The 19674-nt window shown below is 32.5% G+C and overlaps 1 protein-coding gene across 1 annotated transcript in view; it reads left to right on the top strand.

Moving 5' to 3' along the window:
• Positions 1-19674, top strand: part of LOC143073574 (uncharacterized) — a 114860-nt gene that overhangs the window by 47033 nt on the left and 48153 nt on the right. Inside the window, exons 64-88 of the mRNA XM_076249212.1 lie at positions 647-1051; positions 1543-1619; positions 2247-2310; positions 3136-3366; positions 3799-3910; positions 5128-5236; positions 5884-6059; positions 6782-6894; positions 7287-7448; positions 8347-8527; positions 9060-9256; positions 9588-9791; positions 10722-10836; positions 11213-11848; positions 12435-12658; positions 13540-13632; positions 14578-15047; positions 15539-15602; positions 16064-16282; positions 16695-16794; positions 17154-17262; positions 17615-17769; positions 18545-18654; positions 18951-19106; positions 19353-19533. Of these exons, the coding sequence (XP_076105327.1) occupies positions 647-1051; positions 1543-1619; positions 2247-2310; positions 3136-3366; positions 3799-3910; positions 5128-5236; positions 5884-6059; positions 6782-6894; positions 7287-7448; positions 8347-8527; positions 9060-9256; positions 9588-9791; positions 10722-10836; positions 11213-11848; positions 12435-12658; positions 13540-13632; positions 14578-15047; positions 15539-15602; positions 16064-16282; positions 16695-16794; positions 17154-17262; positions 17615-17769; positions 18545-18654; positions 18951-19106; positions 19353-19533 (4663 nt within the window). The remainder of the gene's footprint in view (positions 1-646; positions 1052-1542; positions 1620-2246; positions 2311-3135; positions 3367-3798; positions 3911-5127; positions 5237-5883; positions 6060-6781; positions 6895-7286; positions 7449-8346; positions 8528-9059; positions 9257-9587; positions 9792-10721; positions 10837-11212; positions 11849-12434; positions 12659-13539; positions 13633-14577; positions 15048-15538; positions 15603-16063; positions 16283-16694; positions 16795-17153; positions 17263-17614; positions 17770-18544; positions 18655-18950; positions 19107-19352; positions 19534-19674) is intronic.

Here is a 19674-nt window from a genome sequence, read left to right as displayed (position 1 = left end):
AATAAGAAGATGTGGTATGATTTTTCTGATCTCTCCCTGTGTGGACTGATAGGAGGGAGTATAAAAATAAGAAGATGTGGTATGAATGTCAATGAAACAAACTCTGCAGTAGACCAAATCACAAAAAAGTTGACAACTATAGATCACTGTACACCCTTCAACAATGAGTAAAACTTGTACTGCATTGTCAGCTACAAAAGGTCTCAAAATGACAAATGTAAAACAAGTCAAATAATTTTCTTTTTGTTTTATAAAAGAAAAAAGCCTGATTAGGATAACTACTAGGTACTTTTGTAGAACGAACACTTTGTGTTAAACCATAATTATTGGTCCGATTCCTTTTTGAATGGCAGTATTTTGATAATTTATCTATCAGCTTATATATAAAAAATGAAACGGTGTTGATGCATTCGTCATCCAAAACTTGATGATATTAGGAGGAGACAACTGATACCCCTAACAGGGATGTCCATCACAAAATCACATTTTTTTTTGTCAATAAAATCCCATGATCAATCTATATTGCCTTTCAAGTCATTCATGGACAAAGTCAAGGTTATAAAATATCACAGTTAATAATAATATATATATTTCACTTATATTTCTTTGAATGTCATGAGTTACAGATATTTTTATAATTCTCCAGCTGAAGACAACTGAATTGACTGTTTATGAAGGAATGATACCCGGTAATGTAGAAATCACTGCCACAGTTCCTCCCTATATGTTCTGTCTCCCTGATGATAGGAAAAAATACTGTGATGTCCTAATCACCACAAAACTACTACGAGCAAACAAGGAAAAGAAATGTCCAAAAACCAAAGTTGAGATAGTCCAGGCTGTATTTGGTGTGTGGGATGCAAGTGAAGACTCTAAACATCCTTGTGAATATAGAATCACCAAAGATAATTGGAGAGAAGTTGTTATGATACCTGTTAAAGCATCCATTGATTCCTTAAAGGATAAAAACCAGAAGAGAGATATTGAAGTTACCCTGTTCATCTATAGATCAGGAATAGCAGCATACACATCTAAACTGGGAATCGTTGAGGTAAACATGTATACAATAAAGAATACCAAAATGTAGACAAAAAGAAAAACAGACAAATATCATGAACAGAAAGAAAAATAATGACCAGAAAAACAACAGTCTACCAAACCTCCCTCCCCCTTCCCCCCAAAAAACAACAAAAAAACGCTACACAGAAAACCAGGATGGTCTGAGGTGCTCTGAAAAGGTAAATCATTCCTGCACATGTGGCACCTGTCATGTAAAGTTGTAAAAAAAAATCTTCAATGAAAATAAAATCACATAAGTATATATTAAATTGAAAATGGAAATGGGGAATGTGTCAAAGAGACAACAACCTGACCAAAGAGCAGACAACAGCCGAAGGCCACCAATGGGTCTTCAATGCAGTAACCTAAATGTAGGTTATTCTAGAACTTGTCAAAGCTTATTAGTGATGTTTGCTAGATTTTTTTAAATTAACCGCATTAAAATTATATGAAACATACATGTATTATTGTTTTGAATTTCAGCTTGAAGTAAAAGATCGAGATAAGACAGCCACATGCAAGTCAATAAACGACCCTCACATGACTACATTTGATAAACTGTAAGCATTGAATTGTTTATGAACATTAAATGGTTTTATATAACCATGAAACAAATTATATATGTGCAGCATTGATTTAATTGTTTTTCATAACTGAGGAAAAAGTATAGTATATATTGCTTCATATTAGTATGATTCTGTGTTGTTTGGGTATAGGTGGGTCACAAATTCAGATTTTAAATAAAGTACACATTTTCTATTAGGCTTGTATGCAGATTTTAGCAGTATAATAAAATAAAATATTTTTTTTGACTTAATGTACAAAAATGAGTACCCGCAAAAAAAGAATATGCAATTTATTATTTCAGAAGTCTAAATCGGTAAAAATTAAACCATGTAAAACTAACGTGTTTTTTTTCTTCATTATTTGAATCACCAATTAGAGTAATCTCTATTAAGCATTTTCAACTGAGAACTATAGAGGTATTGATGTGGGGTTTATCATAAAAATTTTGTAGTAGCTCTTGAATTCAACTGTAGAAATGACCAGATGCATAGAAATTGGTAAAAACATGCAAGGTTGATGTTATTCATCACTGAGTTTATCTCTTAATTATATTTTAAATATACTTTCATTTCTTATAAGTTAATAAGTAAAATAGCTGTATGATTGTTATTTTTCTACAGGAAATACAACAACTTCTATGAGGGAGAATTTGTTCTGTACAGACACAAGACTTTGCCATATGCTGTAAGTTTGTATAACTCAGTTTCAGATTTTGATTAGAATTTCTATAACAGCAAGATTGTAACCACACACTACATGGTATCTAGTGTTCACATTAAACTTGAAGAAATACGTAGTAAAGATTTTTTTTTATCCCATGAAAACCAAGTAAATGAAAAAGTCACCCTTAAATTCCAGGAGTTTTGAACTCTGACAGTATTTACCTCTTAGTTTTAAAATAATAAATGAGGAAGGTTATCTACAATATTTTAATAGCTAGGTTAAAACCTGGTGAAATGATGTTACTAGTGTTTTCATTGATAGTTTTATCAATATGATAGTTGAGCTTCTCTTGTCATGAATAACAGAATATAAAGCTATTTATGACATAAAAGTCAAAGGAAAACTCATAACTGAAAGTCCCAAATGGCAAAGTCAAAGGTCAAACACATCAAACAAATGGAAAACAACTGTCATATTCCTGACTTGTTACAGGCATTTCCTTATATAGAAAAAGGTCGATATCTCAACAGTATCATTTAGAAGACAGCCACTTTCAATATGAAATGCATACACAATACAGTTACAATTATTGCAAATCTTTAAAAAAGATGTGGAGTAGATTTAATTGATACATCAGTCATTCAAAAAAAGGGACAACACTTCTGAAACTGGTTTCTTGTCTTAGATACTTGTAAATGTGTGGTTTCAAATGCTTATAAATGTGTCCCAAAGGTTGTTTTAATCTTATTATTACAGGAGTATTTTCTCTTAATGAAAAAGTCATAAAGTTATATATTCCGTTTAATTAAAAAATAAATAGATTTTTTTTATCTTTGAACATTACAGGTCCATGTATTCTTCTTAAATTGCAACGGAAAAGCTTCATGTAATTGTGCTGTAGCTGTCCAGTCTGGTGATGATGTCATCTTAATTGACATGTGCGAACAAGCTAAAAATAAAGAGTATACTAAAAAAGGGAAGAAGAAATCTAAGAAGCTTGATGTAAAAATGTTCCTGAATGGTGAGCTTACGGAAGGAACTATTGTGGAGAGAATAGGGGGAGGCAAAACTTACAAGGTAGGAAAATCATGGATACAGGAAATTGTATCATATTTTTTGTACCTCCATGACTTTAGTAAGAGGTTTTTATATTTCAAATTAACAAAAAGGTCAAGCTTTACCTTTCTCTAAAAAAATCAAAGTGGCCTAGAAAGTGTTTAACTAGTTTTGGTTAACTTCATTTATTTTTTAGCAGACTTTGATGTAGTTATTTTTATTTTTAAATAGATAAAAGACCTGAATGTGTCATTAAATTAATAAAAAAAATTGAAGCATCCTTTTGCTTATTGGATATATGGTGTGTAATTTTAGGCAATTTAAAACATTTCCAATTCAACCTTGAGTTGTACTTTTTGTCTTAGTTTCTTTCAAAATTCCTGCCTACATTTTGTGTTAAGATTTATAACACCTCTTGTATTTCTTTTGCTATATTTAAGAATATATTTTCAGATTTACCTACCAACTGGAGCTTATATAAAGGTGAAGAAAGGAAAGAAGAGAACAAGTCAATTTATAAATGTACAAATGAAAGCCTCCTCATCAGATTTTGGAATGACCGAAGGTATGACTACATATAGAATGAGAACACATGCCACATTTTTGGGCATTATGTTTTCTGGTCTGCATCCATTTGTCCCTCCATCTGTTTGTTTTTGTCCGTTCGTCCATTCGTCTGTCCCACTTCAGGTTAAAGTTTTTGGTTAGTTTTGAGTGTAAATTGACATTGCGATAAGACGTGTCACGGTACTTGTCTATCCCAAATTCATGTGTTTGGTTTTGATGTTGTATTTGTTATTCTCGTGGGATTTTGTCTGATGCTTGGTCCGTTTCTGTGTGTGTTAGTTACATTGTGGTGTTGTTCTCCTCTTAAATTTATGCGTTTCCCTCGGTTTTGGTTTGTTGCCCCGGTTTTGTTTTTTGTCCATGGATTTATGAGTTTGAACAGCGGTATACTGCTGTTGCCTTTATTTAGTCGAGGTAGTTTTTGATGAAGTTGAAGCCCAGTCGACTTGAAACTTAGTACACATGTTCTTTATGATATGATCTTTCTCAATTTAATGCCAAATTAGAGATTTTACCCCATTTTCACAGTCCACTGAACATAGAAAATGATAGTGCGGATGGGGTATCTGTGTACTTGGGACACATTCTTGTTTGTTTTTGATACTGACATTATAAGCAATAATATCTAGCTAGGTCAATCAAATTAATGGTTCTGTTTTATAAAAATCTATTTTTGTCCTGATTGACATCTTAGTTGAAATTGTACATGTATTCGTAAAGGCTAATAAACAATTCATTAAAAATAGAATAGATATCATACATTTTCTCTGAGTTTGTAATATTTAAAGAGAATTTCAATGAAATCCTTGTACATGTACATTTTGTTTACTGTAGATTCATTTATTTTCGTGGGTATCAATTTTAGAGGATTGCTACAAACCTGCATATTCGCAGATATTTGATTTTGTGGTTTTGACAATCTCTACATACAAAACCTATTGAAACTATGTTATTCGTTGAACATTTGATTTCGTGGTTCACCTGTATCCATGAAACCCACAAAAATTGGTATCCAACGAATAATAAGGAATCCACAGTATGCGTAAAATCAGTCACTGTTTCAGAGTTTCATTTGATGAATTGATTAAATTAATCTGGCTATTGAAAAAAGGTTGTACAGTTTTTGCTGGTAGGAATAAATAATATTGACACTAAAAAATGTCATAAAAGTTTATATATATGTAAGTTTATATGGTGTATTGTTTATGTTTGTAGGTTTGTGTGGTGTATTTGACGATGATAAAACTAATGACCTAACACTAAGAAGTGGTGAGATCTATGGTAGTAACGAGAAACAACCTAAAGGGTTCTCCAGAGATTGGAGGTAGGACTCTTATTGACAATTCTATGTTTTATGCCCCACCTACAAAAGAAGACAGGCATTATGTTTTTATGCCACACCTACAATAGTAGAGGGGCATGTTTTTTTGGTCTATGCATCCTTCTTTTGTCCATTTGTCCCACTTCAGGTTAAATTTTTTGGTCAAGGTAGTTTTTGATGAAGTTTAAGTCCAATCAACTTGAAACTTATAAAAAAAGAAGATGTGGTATGATTGTCAATGAGACAACTGTCCACAAGAGACCAAATTGACACAGAAATTAACAACTATAGGTCACCGTACACATGTTCCCTATGATATGATCTCTCTAATTTGCAGGCCAATTTCACATTCCTCTGAACATATGAAATGACAGTACAAGTTGGGCATCCATGTACTATGGACACATTATTGTTATTATTTATACTATGATTCCTATTGAAGTTGTGAGTATTCAACTACTGAAATATCAATAGGATTAAAATGAATATTTTGATTCAAAATCAATGACGTAGTGACTCATCAACTTAATCATAATAGACAGTAATGTTTAGTGCAAGAAGTCTTTCTGATATTATTTTAGAGTACCAGTTTTACATATATTGCTAACTATTTTAGAGTACCAGTTTTACTTATATGATAAATATTTTAGAGTACCAGCATCAGAAAGTTTATTCAATGGTTACTGTCCAACCAAGGCTAAGACTGTAGATATTGGTATGTACTGTAACTGTATGGAAGACGAGACTAACGAATGTGCTGTAGGACTAGATTATCAGGAATGTAAAGAAATCGAAAAGAGGAAAAAGAAATCCTACAAGAAGAAAGGTATTATATATGAATATTTACATGCCCTTTTTTTAAAACTGGTCTCCTTTATGTTATTTTTTCAACTTTTAATTCATATAAGAAATCTAGAATTGTTCCATTAATACTTTCTATTTACCCATGTTTATATTCTACATATGTTATTCAAGAGTTCAGTTATGTTAAGTAATTGTCACTTCTAAGAATATATTTTAGAACATAAAGTGATTCACATTTTAATTATCAGTTAGGTTAACCCTACTAGGAAATCAGTTCAAATTATTTATATTGGATAGTATTGAAACTTGCACTAGCTTAGTTAACTTAGCATTATGACATTGTATGAAATATAACTTGTCAGACATTGTATGAAATATAACTTGTCAGACATTGTATGAACTATAACTTGTCAGACATTGTATGAAATTTAACTTGAATGTCTGAAATATAACTTGTCAGACATTGTATGAAATATAACTTGTCAGACATTGTATGAACTATAACTTGTCAGACATTGTATGAACTATAACTTGTCAGACATTGTATGAACTATAACTTGTCAGACATTGTATGAACTATAACTTGTCAGACATTGTATGAAATATAACTTGTCAGACATTGTATGAAATTTAACTTGAATGTCTGAAATATAACTTGTCAGACATTGTATGAAATATAACTTGTCAGACATTGTATGAACTATAACTTGTCAGACATTGTATGAACTATAACTTGTCCTGCAGGAAGGAAGGATGTCACTGCCAAGTTGATAGAGAAGGCAGAGTCACCAGTGGCTAGGTGTATTTCTACGGCAAATATCATTAATTTTGAGTTCGATATTAACTATGAACAAGGGGTAAGTGACTGTTTTATATTGATTTAACGCCACATAGATAATCTAATGATCTCTCATGTGACTAGCCTAACTGTTTTATGAAAGAGCTCCTGTAATGGGATGCCTTCTGGATTTTTTTGTTAATAGTAATTTACTTTGGTCTTTTAAGCGTCAATTTTCATAAAGGAATTTTTTTTTTAAAAGTTTTGCAATTATAGATATGAATACCCTCTTGTAAATGAAATCTTTAAAGAGTTGAAGACATGAAAAACTGTAATAGCCCTGAGAAATATGTAGCATATCAATGATAAAAAGGCTATGTGCAAGTGGGCATTAAGTTCATTTTAGGTTTTATAAAATGATTTGAAAAAAAAGCATGGCTAGATATTTATAATGTATAAACTTTACTACAGGAACTCTCATGGCCTACCAAAACTGGTATAACTTTAACAATGGCCAGAAAGATTTGTGTAGAGTATATACAGGCCAGACCTGTTGCCCAAAGGTGTATAGCCTTACCTGGTATGAATGAAATATTTGAGTTGACAGTAGAGAGCTGTATAGAAGATATACAAGTAAGTTTGTTAAAACACCTATTGGAATGTTTAGATGTATTAATTCATTTTTTGGCATAGCCATGTTAACAGGACTGTGGGAGATGGGGTAGGGGTAAATGCAAAATAGGCATAGTTAGTACCTAATGATAAATTTTCTCATATGATCTAAATGATGATGAGTACCCATTGATATTTGGTATACAGTAGTTTGAACATCAATGCTTCTCAATTGCAGATAACATATATAATGTTTCTAACCCTCATTCATGATCCATCCTCTTAAATTAATAAATTTGAAGTATTATTTACATTCGAATTAAGGTTAGCTGAAGACTTTTAAATTGGTATTTGCTACTTCTTCACAAAGCAAACAGAACTTTTGTGATAAGAACAAAGACAGTAAGCTTGTAGACAGAATAATGAGTCCAGGTACATGTCTCCCTATGAACTATTAAGTTTTGTGTCAACACATTAAGAAATCCTGCTCAGTATGTCTCTCTGGTCGTAACGAGTCCTTGTCTTAGAAAGGATGTACAGGGTAATCATCTGTGATTAAACATCCATTCATCTATCGAAAGTCGAATCATTAACAGCTTTTAAACAAATGACTTGTACGTTAGCCTTTAGGAAGGAAAAGAAAACTTTGTCATATTTATCATTTTCTGGGCTATTTCAATAGAAGATTATGAGGGGAAACTAAATGTAAGATATATATGTTTCAAATGCATGAAGATTTTTCTGCCAGTATGTAAAATCACACAGTTCCTGTAAACATTGATATGAAAAAAAAAATGTCACAATTAAAAAGTGATTGTTGCTTGAAGTCAGAATATTTTTTGGAGCAGATCTAAGGTCATATCCATATTTGTTTGTATAATAATAAACAAGATGCATAAAAGTATGTATTTTTCTGTAGATTACTGATGATATTACCTGGACTTTTGAAGCAGTTGAGGATGTAGAGGACACAGGACTGGTTATTATAGAAATAGATATAGATTTCTGGGTAACTGTTGGTGACGATGTAATACCTGATCCTCAGATTGCAGATAATATCTGTCCAAACGAGTGCTCCAATCATGGAACATGTAAAGAAAGTAAGTGGTAGTGCTTGAAGGTATTTTATAATAAACAATTCAATTCAATTCAATTCAAATCTTTATTGCCATAAAACTACATATTTATAGTATGTGACACAACAGTTGACTGAAAGGATATTTTTACAACTACCAGTTTACTCAATATTGTTATGTATGAACTATTCATTCCATTTTGTGCAGAAAGTTTAATTCCAGGCTTTCTGAAAATTTTTAAAAGAGCTCCATGTGAGAATACTACACTTTGTGACGCATGTACACATCCAATGCCCATCCACTTTATTGTTTACTGAATAGTTATCCGAGACAAGTGTGTTCATTTGCAATATTTCACAGTCCAACTTGTTTATAAGTTAAGAAAAAGCAATTTTGACAGAAAATATGAAGATAAGAAACTGTTATAACGTCTTATCAAAACCACTTAACACCATTTTTTTGTCATTAAACTTTTAACAAAATTACACCTGCTTAATATGATTTATGTCCAATTAAAGTCTTAGATTTGTGTTTAATATGATTGATTGAATTACAGATGAATGTATCTGTACTGGTATATGGATTGGTGATGACTGCTCTATTGACAGTACTCTGCCACCAGAGGTCACTTACATCAGCTCACAGAACCCATGTGATCACAATGTGAAGAAATACAAATGTTTGGAGCCAGTTATTGTTGGTGCAAACTTTGCTGACACAGACAACCTTACCTGCCACTATGAAGTTTTATATGTAAGGAATAATTGTCAATCAAAGATTAAAAAGGACTAGGTTGTCTAAGTGAACATTTTTTTACCTTTTAATTTGGCAGCACAGAAACTTTTGAGATTTTCTTGGCTAGCCAAAAGAAGTTCTCAAAATTACCTATTGTTACAATTGACAAATTTTCCCTATGAAGTTGGTGCAAATCAACACATCAAGCATATGATAAATTCTTCATGTTTTTAAAGATATATTCTAAAAGGTAAATAACCTAGGCTACATAAATGGTGATATCACACGAATATGTTTTGTTTCCCTTACAAATGAAAGCTTGTTATTCCAATATCTATGATCATTTCAGAACAACTTGACAAGTACTGGAGAAATGGGAACTGTTCTGGCTGAGTACATCAATGAAGATAGTGTTAGCTGTGCTCTACCTAGAATCGCTATCTATAACATCACGGTCAGCAATAATGGTATTGAGTACAGTGACTGGGTCACTCATCTGGTTTACAATGGGTATTGTGATACCTGTACAGAAGATGATGGATGTACTTTAAGGGTGAGTACAGTGACTGGGTCACTCATCTGGTTTACAATGGGTATTGTGATACCTGTACAGAAGATGATGGATGTACTTTAAGGGTGAGTACAGTGACTGGGTCACTAATCTGGTTTACAATGGGTATTGTGATACCTGTACAGAAGATAATGGATGTACTTTAAGGATGAGTACAGTGATTGGGTCACTAATCTGGTTTACAATGGGTATTGTGATACCTGTACAGAAGATGATGGATGTACTTTAAGGGTGAGTACAGTGACTGGGTCACTAATCTGGTTTACAATGGGTACTGTGATACCTGTACAGAAGATGATGGATGTACTTTAAGGGTGAGTACAGTGACTGGGTCACTAATCTGGTTTACAATGGGTATTGTGATACCTGTACAGAAGATGATGGATGTACTTTAAGGGTGAGTACAGTGACTGGGTCACTCATCTGGTTTACAATGGGTATATGTATGTTAAGGGTGAGTATAGCATACTGATAACAGTGGACACATTTACAAAGGTTGTTGCACTAAATGAACATGGGTGCGTCTCAAACAAATGATTGATTTAAACAAAAAATAATTCTATTTTGAAATTGTGAATAAGTTTAAAATTGAAGAAAGGAAGACAGCAACTCAAAATAAAAATACTCTGTTGACTAAAAGTCCAATTTATATAAAACATAAAATATGTGCAATGCTTTTACAACCCTGTAAGATAACAAAAAAATATATTTGTTTATGTTACAACCATGAAAAGAGTTTAATGAAGCATTTAATTTGTTTTTTTCTTTGTACTGTTTTATTGTTGTCACAGATTTCATATCATTGATTTTGAATTTTATATGGAAACTAAATATATCTTTAGGAATGCTTCAGCCAATCAAAATTATGGATTGTATGAAACTTACATGTAATGTAATTATTTGGTTTTGCAGAATGATATCTGCTATATTAATGAGGTGTGTTATGAGAATGGATTCATATTACCAGCAGACCCAAGAGTGGGATGTAGGATTGCTATCTCGGTAACAGATTGGACTGTTATCCAAGGTAATATAGTAGTCTTTAAACAAAACAAAGCTGATAATTATAGCCTTTAAACAAATTGAACAATAGAATGATGGTTAATACTGGATTTCTAAGGCTATTCCAATGTTGAGGTTATTGAGATTATTTGAATCATATGATAATCATCACTTATCTTTCAAGGATAATCAGAACTATGAACTGATTTATCAAGTAAAATGCTTAGTTCCGCTATGCTTTTTCCATTTACTATGGAGATTTTGATGCTTAACTGAATTAATTAATTCAGAGGAAAAACTAAATTGATCTGTAAAAAATATTCCAATATTGAAATTGTAAACTAAGTTTGTATTATATTGATTATATGACCATTTTTGACATCTTGTATTTAATTTTTCAGTGGACTCTGTGAGACAGTACAGATTATTCTTCATCAGAATGGATGGGACATCATTGGTTGTACCTTCAGGTTCAATAGCCACTTTTGGTGGCATGTCACTGGATCTTAATGTGAACAATAAGTTATCATTAAGTTTTAATGGAGCTGATCAGTATTTGAAGGTCGTTTCTAGTTCAGGAGGATGTCTCTATGACCCTGAGCAGTGCTTTCTGGGAATAACCTTATCGTTTACCATTAAGTTCAGATCATTAAAAGAAAACACATATTACTATACTAATTGTGGAGATCAATCAGATTCTGCTGGATATGCTATCTATTATAAAAATGAAAGATTGTACTTCAAGGTCAGCACAAAGACAAGAGAATGGACAGTATTTGTTTCTGATGTGAAAACTGATAAATATTATGACATCCAAATGTCATGGAGTGTTCAGTTTGGATTAAATATTTACATCAATCTAAACAAAGTGGGAGATACCACCGATTATCTTCTAAGAAATGTAGAAACCCCCACCAAATGTGATTTGTATCTTGGACGTCCCAATGGAAATGGAGAGTATGCTGACATAGTTATGGAATACTGGCATATTTTGTTAGCTTCCAGGGAAGTTCTCATATCTATAGGATTCGTTATTGGTGAGTTAAAAACAGAATACTAAAACAAAATTTGATTTTTCACAATCTTATTTTTTCGACCTTATGGTTGAATTGACATCATTTAGTCCCTATTGAATAGATGGTTGTCTTATTGAAAACATACCACATTTTATTTTTATATTGATAACTTATTTAACTAGCAATCTATTATTATTAAGCATATTAAAGTGATAGACTGCTATATCTGGGCAGGCGGTTATTAATGGTGGAGGAAGCTAGAGTGCACATAGAAAAAATCATTGGCAACAAAACTTAGTCAGTTAAGATCAAAGTCAAACACATCTTTCAATGAGCCAGGTTAGAACTAGCAACCCCTGTGTTGACAGATTAGTAATGTTGTAGATGAATTACATAGTTCACTTGGCCTCCAAGGCCCCCACACTTCTGGAATATCTGTAGGTACTTTGAAAGAGTCATCCTCACTCTGAAATTTTAAATGATACAAATATTGTTTAAATGGTACAATATAAACTTCTTTTCATGTCTATTGTAGTTATAGATAAACAGGAAAATCAGTTCACTGCAAAATTGAATGAGTCAAAAAATTTGTATTTTTTCATTACAGGGTATCCGTCAGTTAAGAATCCTCCAGTTTTAAAACCAGAACTAGATAGATTTGGAGAATCAAAATTTACTTGTGACTTTGATCGAGTGACTGGTTATGATGTCAAATATACTGTCAAGTTTTATCTCAATGAAGACGTACTTAAAGAGGTTACAATAACAAGAGATGATGATTTTGCCATTTTGGATGAAAATGATTTCCATGAGCAGTTGTATGGCACAGCTGTAAGTTCCTATACTTGTCTTTCACTTTAATGCTTCAAACTTTGGTCTCTTTTAAATTTTTCACCCTTGGTTAACCCAGATCTTGATATTTCTTATGTTTTGTTCATGTTTGTTCCCTTATTGATGAGTTTGGAGTGATGGTGTGTAAATATGAATAAATGGGAATGTGGAGGATGTGTCAATAAGGCAGCAACCCAATCACACAAAACATTTAACATGCTTGAATTCATCCTTATAAAAAAGAAGATGTGGTATGATTGCCAATGAGACAACTATCCACAAAAGACCAAAATGACACAGAAATTAACAACTATAGGTCACCGTACGGCCTTCAACAATGAGCAAAGCCCATACAGCATAGTCAGCTATAAAAGGCCCTGATAAGACAATGTAAAACAATTCAAACGAGAAAACTAACGGCCTTATTTATGTACAAAAAAATGAACGAAAAACAAATATGTAACACATAAACAAACGACAACCACTGAGTTACAGGCTCCTGACTTGGGACAGGCACATACATAATAAATGTGGCGGTGTTAAACATGCTAGCAGGATCTCAACCCCCCCCCCACTCCCTCCTAACCTGGAACAGAGGTATAACAGTTCAACATAAGAACGAACTATAAAAATCAGTTGAAAAAGGCTTTACTCATCAGAAGGACAAAGATACAAGTGGACATGGCCCGGTACGTCAGTTTAGATCAGTTTAACTCATTAATATTTTATTCGTTTAATCTTTTTTAGAAAGATTTCTCTCTTATGTTCTCCTTAAAAGGTGCAGCTCTTACCCATTGTAATGTTAAAATATGGGTTTACGTTTTCAGAATGTTGGTTATTTTTCTTTTCTTACTTTTTGAAGTTTGCACTGACTATTTTAGATATCTTGTACGGTGGAAGTATGCTATGCAGACAGCTGTGATCAAAGTAAAGGTGAAGTGAAAGTCAGTAACACTGTTTATGTGGCTTTTAAGGTAAGACTTGTTTATATAGAATAATATACAAGCCTAGTTTTGAGGAATTTCCAGTATCCAATATACCTTAAACTTTTCATACCAAATACCCTACCAAATTATTTTATACAAGTTAACTGTATTAAAACTGTAAACATCTATACAATGAACAAGTAGTGACATAGCCTCTGGAAAATAAATTATGAGCAGGGGTCCTGGGGCGCCAGCCCCTTAGAAGCTGACCAATAATAGTAAAAAATTTATTGAATTTTTTTTTATATGCAATTATTCGTAAGCACATGCTACCAAAGCTACACCACTGACAAGTCATTGACAAAAGCTACACCACTGACAAGTCATTGACAAAAGCTACACCACTGACAAGTCATTGACAAAAGCATTTTATAGACTGTATCCCTGCAACAAGCTACACCACTGACAAGTCATTGACAAAAACATTTTATAGACTGTATCCCTGAAACTCTCTAAAACACTCAGGGGAAAGTAAAAGAAGTTTGTTTAAAGTTCTATTCTGCATCTTAATGCTTTATTCAGGTGGTCTAGTCTTAACTATAGATAAGTTATTGTATACATTATAATTAAAGTTATTGTATACATTATAATTAAAGTTATTGTATACATTATAATTAAAGTTATTGTATACATTATAATTAAAGTTATAAAATGATAACTACCTTTTTGCAATGCTGTAGTTATTGAATGTCTAAGGTACTAAATCCCATTACTGTGGATTCATTGTAATATTCGTTGGATGCTAATTTTTTTTTGATTTCGTGGGTTCAGGGGAACCGCAAATTTAACTGTTCAACGTATTACAAATTTTCTAAAGGAATGTATGCAGACTTTACCATAACCACGCAATTTTATTTCCAGGAATATGCAAGTTTTCCTCAATCCACGAAAATAAATGAATCCACAGTATATGTATTAATTGTTACTTTTCAGTTTTCTCAAGAGGGAAGTATTGTCCTTCATGAAGGTCAGCCACCTACAGAGCTTACTCTTCAAAGCTATATTCCACCGAGATTATTCTGTACGAGAGGCGCTAGGGACTATTCATGCAAAGTAGAACTGAAAGCCTCCATCAGACCAGCTAAGGAACTCCAATGTTCAGACGGAACAGATTTATCCCAAGTTGTGTTTTTCCAAACCGGTGAATCTGCTGCCGATACCTGTGGCACTGAAGTTTCTACAATAGAGTGGAAAAATGAGTTTAAACTGTTTATGAAAGCCAGAATAGATGGTATCAATGACGGAGATAAGAAGAGGTCATTACAGTTGGAGGCTGTTGTTACACAAGATGATGGTGTTGTTAAATACGACATTGGACGTATAGAACTGGACATTAAAGACAGAGATAGACGGGTCCGTTGCAGGTCAAAAGGTCATCCACATATAAAAACATTTGACAAGAAGTGAGTTTTATATTTAGTTGTTTCAATTTCCCTGTTTATTATCTGCAAATTCAGATTAGATAAAGAGATAAATGTATGGTTAGATGAGACATGTTTGTATATATATGCCATAATGTCAAGATACAAGGATTTCTAAACCATAGATTTGTCAATCTAAAGATTAGTAAATTTTAATCTTGCATCAGAGTTTATCAGTAAGAGTTTGTTAATTTCATATTTTAAGTAGAAATAATGTAAATTTTGTCTAATATTTTGACTGACAATTTACCATTTTTAGTTGGATTAAGCACTTTTTCACTCCCAGACTGAATCGCCAATGTCAGAAAACATTTAAAGAAACTGGTAAATTTTAAATTAACCTTGTCTGGCATTGAACACCATATGTTGACCTCAAGATGTTATTTTTAATTTCCATTGTATTGTCGTTCTTTTATTCATTGATTTTGATACCAATATCTACTACTAATATTCTTGTCTTTTTCTTTCTTCAGGAAATACCATAACTACCTAGAAGGAGAGTTCATACTTTACCGTACTAAATCAAATCTGTATGAGGTAAGATTCTATTTTTAGCTTTGAAAGATTAAAATCGTCAAATTAATCGTGTTAGTAGCAAATGTATCATTTAATGAACCTTAGCCTCCTATTAATTTAGGCTTTTGATGAATATTGCACCATTACAATTAATTCAACAATATGTCCAAAAAATAGTTTGATATCTGTGTAAATGCTCTTATCAATCTGTCTTGTCCTGGTTGTAGTCATAATTGTCACATGTCATTCAATAGTTTAATTCTTGGTTTGATAGTTTCAAGTGAAGATTCAGAAATTTGCAGTCAAATATGTGAACAATTTCATACCATTGTAATGTTACCAGTCTATCTTTGTAAGCATTTGTAACACAGATTTGTTTTCTCTCAATCAATTTATGACTTTTGAACAGCCGTAAACTACTGTTGCCTTTATTTAAGTTTATTTGTTATATTCTTTTAGCACTCTGTATTCATCTGTTTCAGGTGAGAACTTTCCAGAGGAAATGCAGATCTAATTCAAGAACCGCCTGTAATTGTGCCGTGGCCATCAGGGCTGAGGACGATGTCATATTATTCGATGTATGCGGTGCTGATTATGACTTTACTACCACTGTAAGATCACTAACCAAGAAAATCTACCAAAATGGAGATCTGACAGCTGGTTTTACTGTAGAAGAAGAAAAGAAAGGAAAGATATTCACTGTTAGTATCAAGGAAGATATATTGTGGTACACTTATTTATTGTCATTGATTATGACAAGTTGATTTAATATTACTTCTGCGAAAAAGATTTTAAAGGTTTTTATGTTTTACCTCAACTAAGCTCTACTTCAACAACCCTGACAGGTTGAAAATATTTTTGTGATCTCTCAATAACTAATCAGTCTTATATACTTTGTAAAGTGTATATTTAATTTTCCAAATCTAGTATTACAAACACTTTTAAAGCTACTACCACTTAGAAGTTAATTTCAAATAATTGTAAATATTGATAGCTACCAGATGGTAAAATGAGTTCAAGGTTTAAATAACAATTTGAAAAAAAAATGGAAAATTACAAAATAAAGGTCAGTTTAAACAACATTTTATCAAAAGTGACATTTTATTTTATTAGATAACCTTGCCCAATGGAGCATCAGTGAAAATTGAAAAGAGAAAGAAATATCTACAAGTTTGGGTTACGGCTGGACCAGTTGACTTTGAAAATGTTGAAGGTACAATATACAGATATTGCTTATTCTTTAAGAAATGTTTGTCACTAATATTACCTTAATTTCAAATTACAGCACTGCGATATGGAAGTATAAACCAAACATGTTCTTAAGCACCGTCATATCAAATTGTATGTGTTGTGAAACTGATAAAACCAAATATCGTCCAAAACCGATCAAAATCTTAAGTCTTGAAGAGATTCGGCTTAAACAGGTTACACTGTATTTGTTAAAGGGTTTATAGTTCTACATGTATATGTATCCCCATAGCTAGATGTTGATAGTTTAAACATATTTTATTGTTCAAAATGACAAAAGGATCAGACACAAGTTGTTGATATTTAGATACTATTTTGTTGTAGGTTTATGTGGTAATTTTGATGATGATAAGGACAATGATTATATGAAACCAGATGGCACCTTCTTGGATCCCAGTGACAAGTATCCTAATGACTTCAGTAAAAGTTGGAGGTAATAATATCTGATCTGAGAGTTATGGGACTTTAATTGTCATATTTAAAGACATTTTAAAACGTTTTCCTGTAAATGGCCTTGTAAAGCCAGCACTGGTACATTGTCTGCAGCCTCTTTTTGCCACAGGGGAATTCTCATTATTGGGATCTCGAAAAATTTCAAGCTGTGTGTGAAGTAGGAGAAAACAATGCTTGGAATAATTTTAGAGTAATTCAAGAGTTATTAGAATAAGCCTACATGTTAAGAAAAACAATTGTAAAATACCTTTTGAAATATTCCAATTTAATATGGATGCGACAGAGCCCCTTTGATGGTAGTGATGTACTACAGTCTTTTCTGATATTTGTAGAGTACCAACAGAAGAAACTATATATAATGGTTTCTGTGGAAATATTGATGCCCCAGCTGATATAGGCAGATACTGTGAATGTAACTCTGGACAAGATCCTGTATGTTCAAATAACCGTGACATTACTGCTTGTGCAAAAATCAGCAAGAAAAAAGGTACTTCTTGATGACGAGTATTTAAAAATAAACCTTTAATTCCTATTTTGCTCTTACGAAACAAGTTATATACCTAATTTTTGCTGTCTCTGGTCTGATGGACAGAACAGAAAATGATTGACAAAAGAATAAAGAATAGAAAATAATGGACAAAATAGGCCAAAAAATAAACAACAATGAAATTGAGGACCCCCTCCCCCACTTCCTCAGCTAATCTGATGAACATTATAAGTGAATATTTTGTATATTTCAGCTGTAGATATCACCAATGAGTTGCCCCCTCCCCCACTTCCTTGTCTACTCTGATGAACATTATAAGTGAATATTTTTTATATTTCAGCTGTAGATATCACCAATGAGTTGCCCCCTCCCCCACTTCCTCACCTACTCTGATGAACATTATAAGTGATTATTTTATATATTTCAGCTGTAGATATCACCAATGAGTTGCCCCCTCCCCCTCTTCCTCACCTACTCTGATGAACATTATAAGTGATTATTTTATATATTTCAGCTGTAGATATCACCAATGAGTTGCCCCCTCCCCCACTTCCTCACCTACTCTGATGAACATTATAAGTGATTATTTTATATATTTCAACTGTAGATATCACCAATGAGTTGCCCCCTCCCCCACTTCCTCACCTACTCTGATGAACATTATAAGTGATTATTTTATATATTTCAGCTGTAGATATCACCAATGAGTTGCCCCCTCCCCCACTTCCTCACCTACTCTGATGAACATTATAAGTGAATTTTTTTTATATTTCAGCTGTAGATATCACCAACGAGTTGCCAATGGAAGAACCAGTGAAATGTAGTACAACTGTAGAACAGATATACTTTGTATTTGATATCAACTTTATTATTACTATAAATGATGTGAGTTGTTATTGGTATCCACTTAAATGCCAAAAAATATAATTTTCCCTAGTTCATGATAACTAACAGAATAAGTTTTTAATATCTGTTTTTCAGAAAAAATTTCAGAAAATTGTATTTAATCTAATGATCATTATAGTTATTTCAAACATTGTAAAGTGAGGTATTTAAAAAAAATGTCTCCTTAATGTGCCAAATAGACCTTTACCACTAAGATAACTAGTTGATAATAATTTGTATGTGTTGTGTACATGATTATATTAGTTTTATAAACAATGATGATTGGTATTTTCCAGCTACCTCCATGGCCGGTAAGTGGTATTACTGAGATCAAGGCACGTGACAGATGTACAACTGATATTAAATTGTCAGTAGTGGGCGTGGCCTGTTTAGGGTTTGGTATCACCATCGACTTTGACGACATTATTGAAGATTGTGTTCTTGATGTACAGGTAAGATAGTTAAATGTCTGTCTGTCCCTATGACGATGTTGTCAATTTCATGTCAATTTCATTAGCAATGCTACGTGCCTCCTTAGTTTCAAACGATCATTTTCTATCTCAAGCTAGTAGCATGATATGAAAAATTATCACAAAAAAAGATCAAAGGAAAAATGTACAAAATAGCGATAAGAATGTATATCTTAAAACATCATGTGATATTCAGTTGTGCTGTATACATGTGTATATATTTTTCAGTTAAATGGCGATTATGAGTTTATTGTATCATCCATTAGTGAACTGAGAGTAACATGTATGTTCTCAATAGAAACCAACATAACACTGTTGTTACCAGAGGGACCAGATGAAATAGAAATACCAGAATTCTTGGACAACATCTGTGTTGATGATTGTAATGAACAGGGAACCTGTGTTGAAAGTAGGTATTTCACTTTTAATTTAAATGAGAATGGAAAACTAATGATTTTAGAAATATCTGTACTTATTTGCTCATTTTAAAGTAGGAATCATCCCAGTCAATTTTCATTCTCATAACTTGTCAGAAACCTGTCGTATAGCA

This window comes from Mytilus galloprovincialis, chromosome 4, assembly GCF_965363235.1.
Source record: "Mytilus galloprovincialis chromosome 4, xbMytGall1.hap1.1, whole genome shotgun sequence".
Taxonomy (NCBI): domain Eukaryota; kingdom Metazoa; phylum Mollusca; class Bivalvia; order Mytilida; family Mytilidae; genus Mytilus; species Mytilus galloprovincialis.
This window is presented reverse-complemented; position numbering and strand designations above follow the sequence as displayed.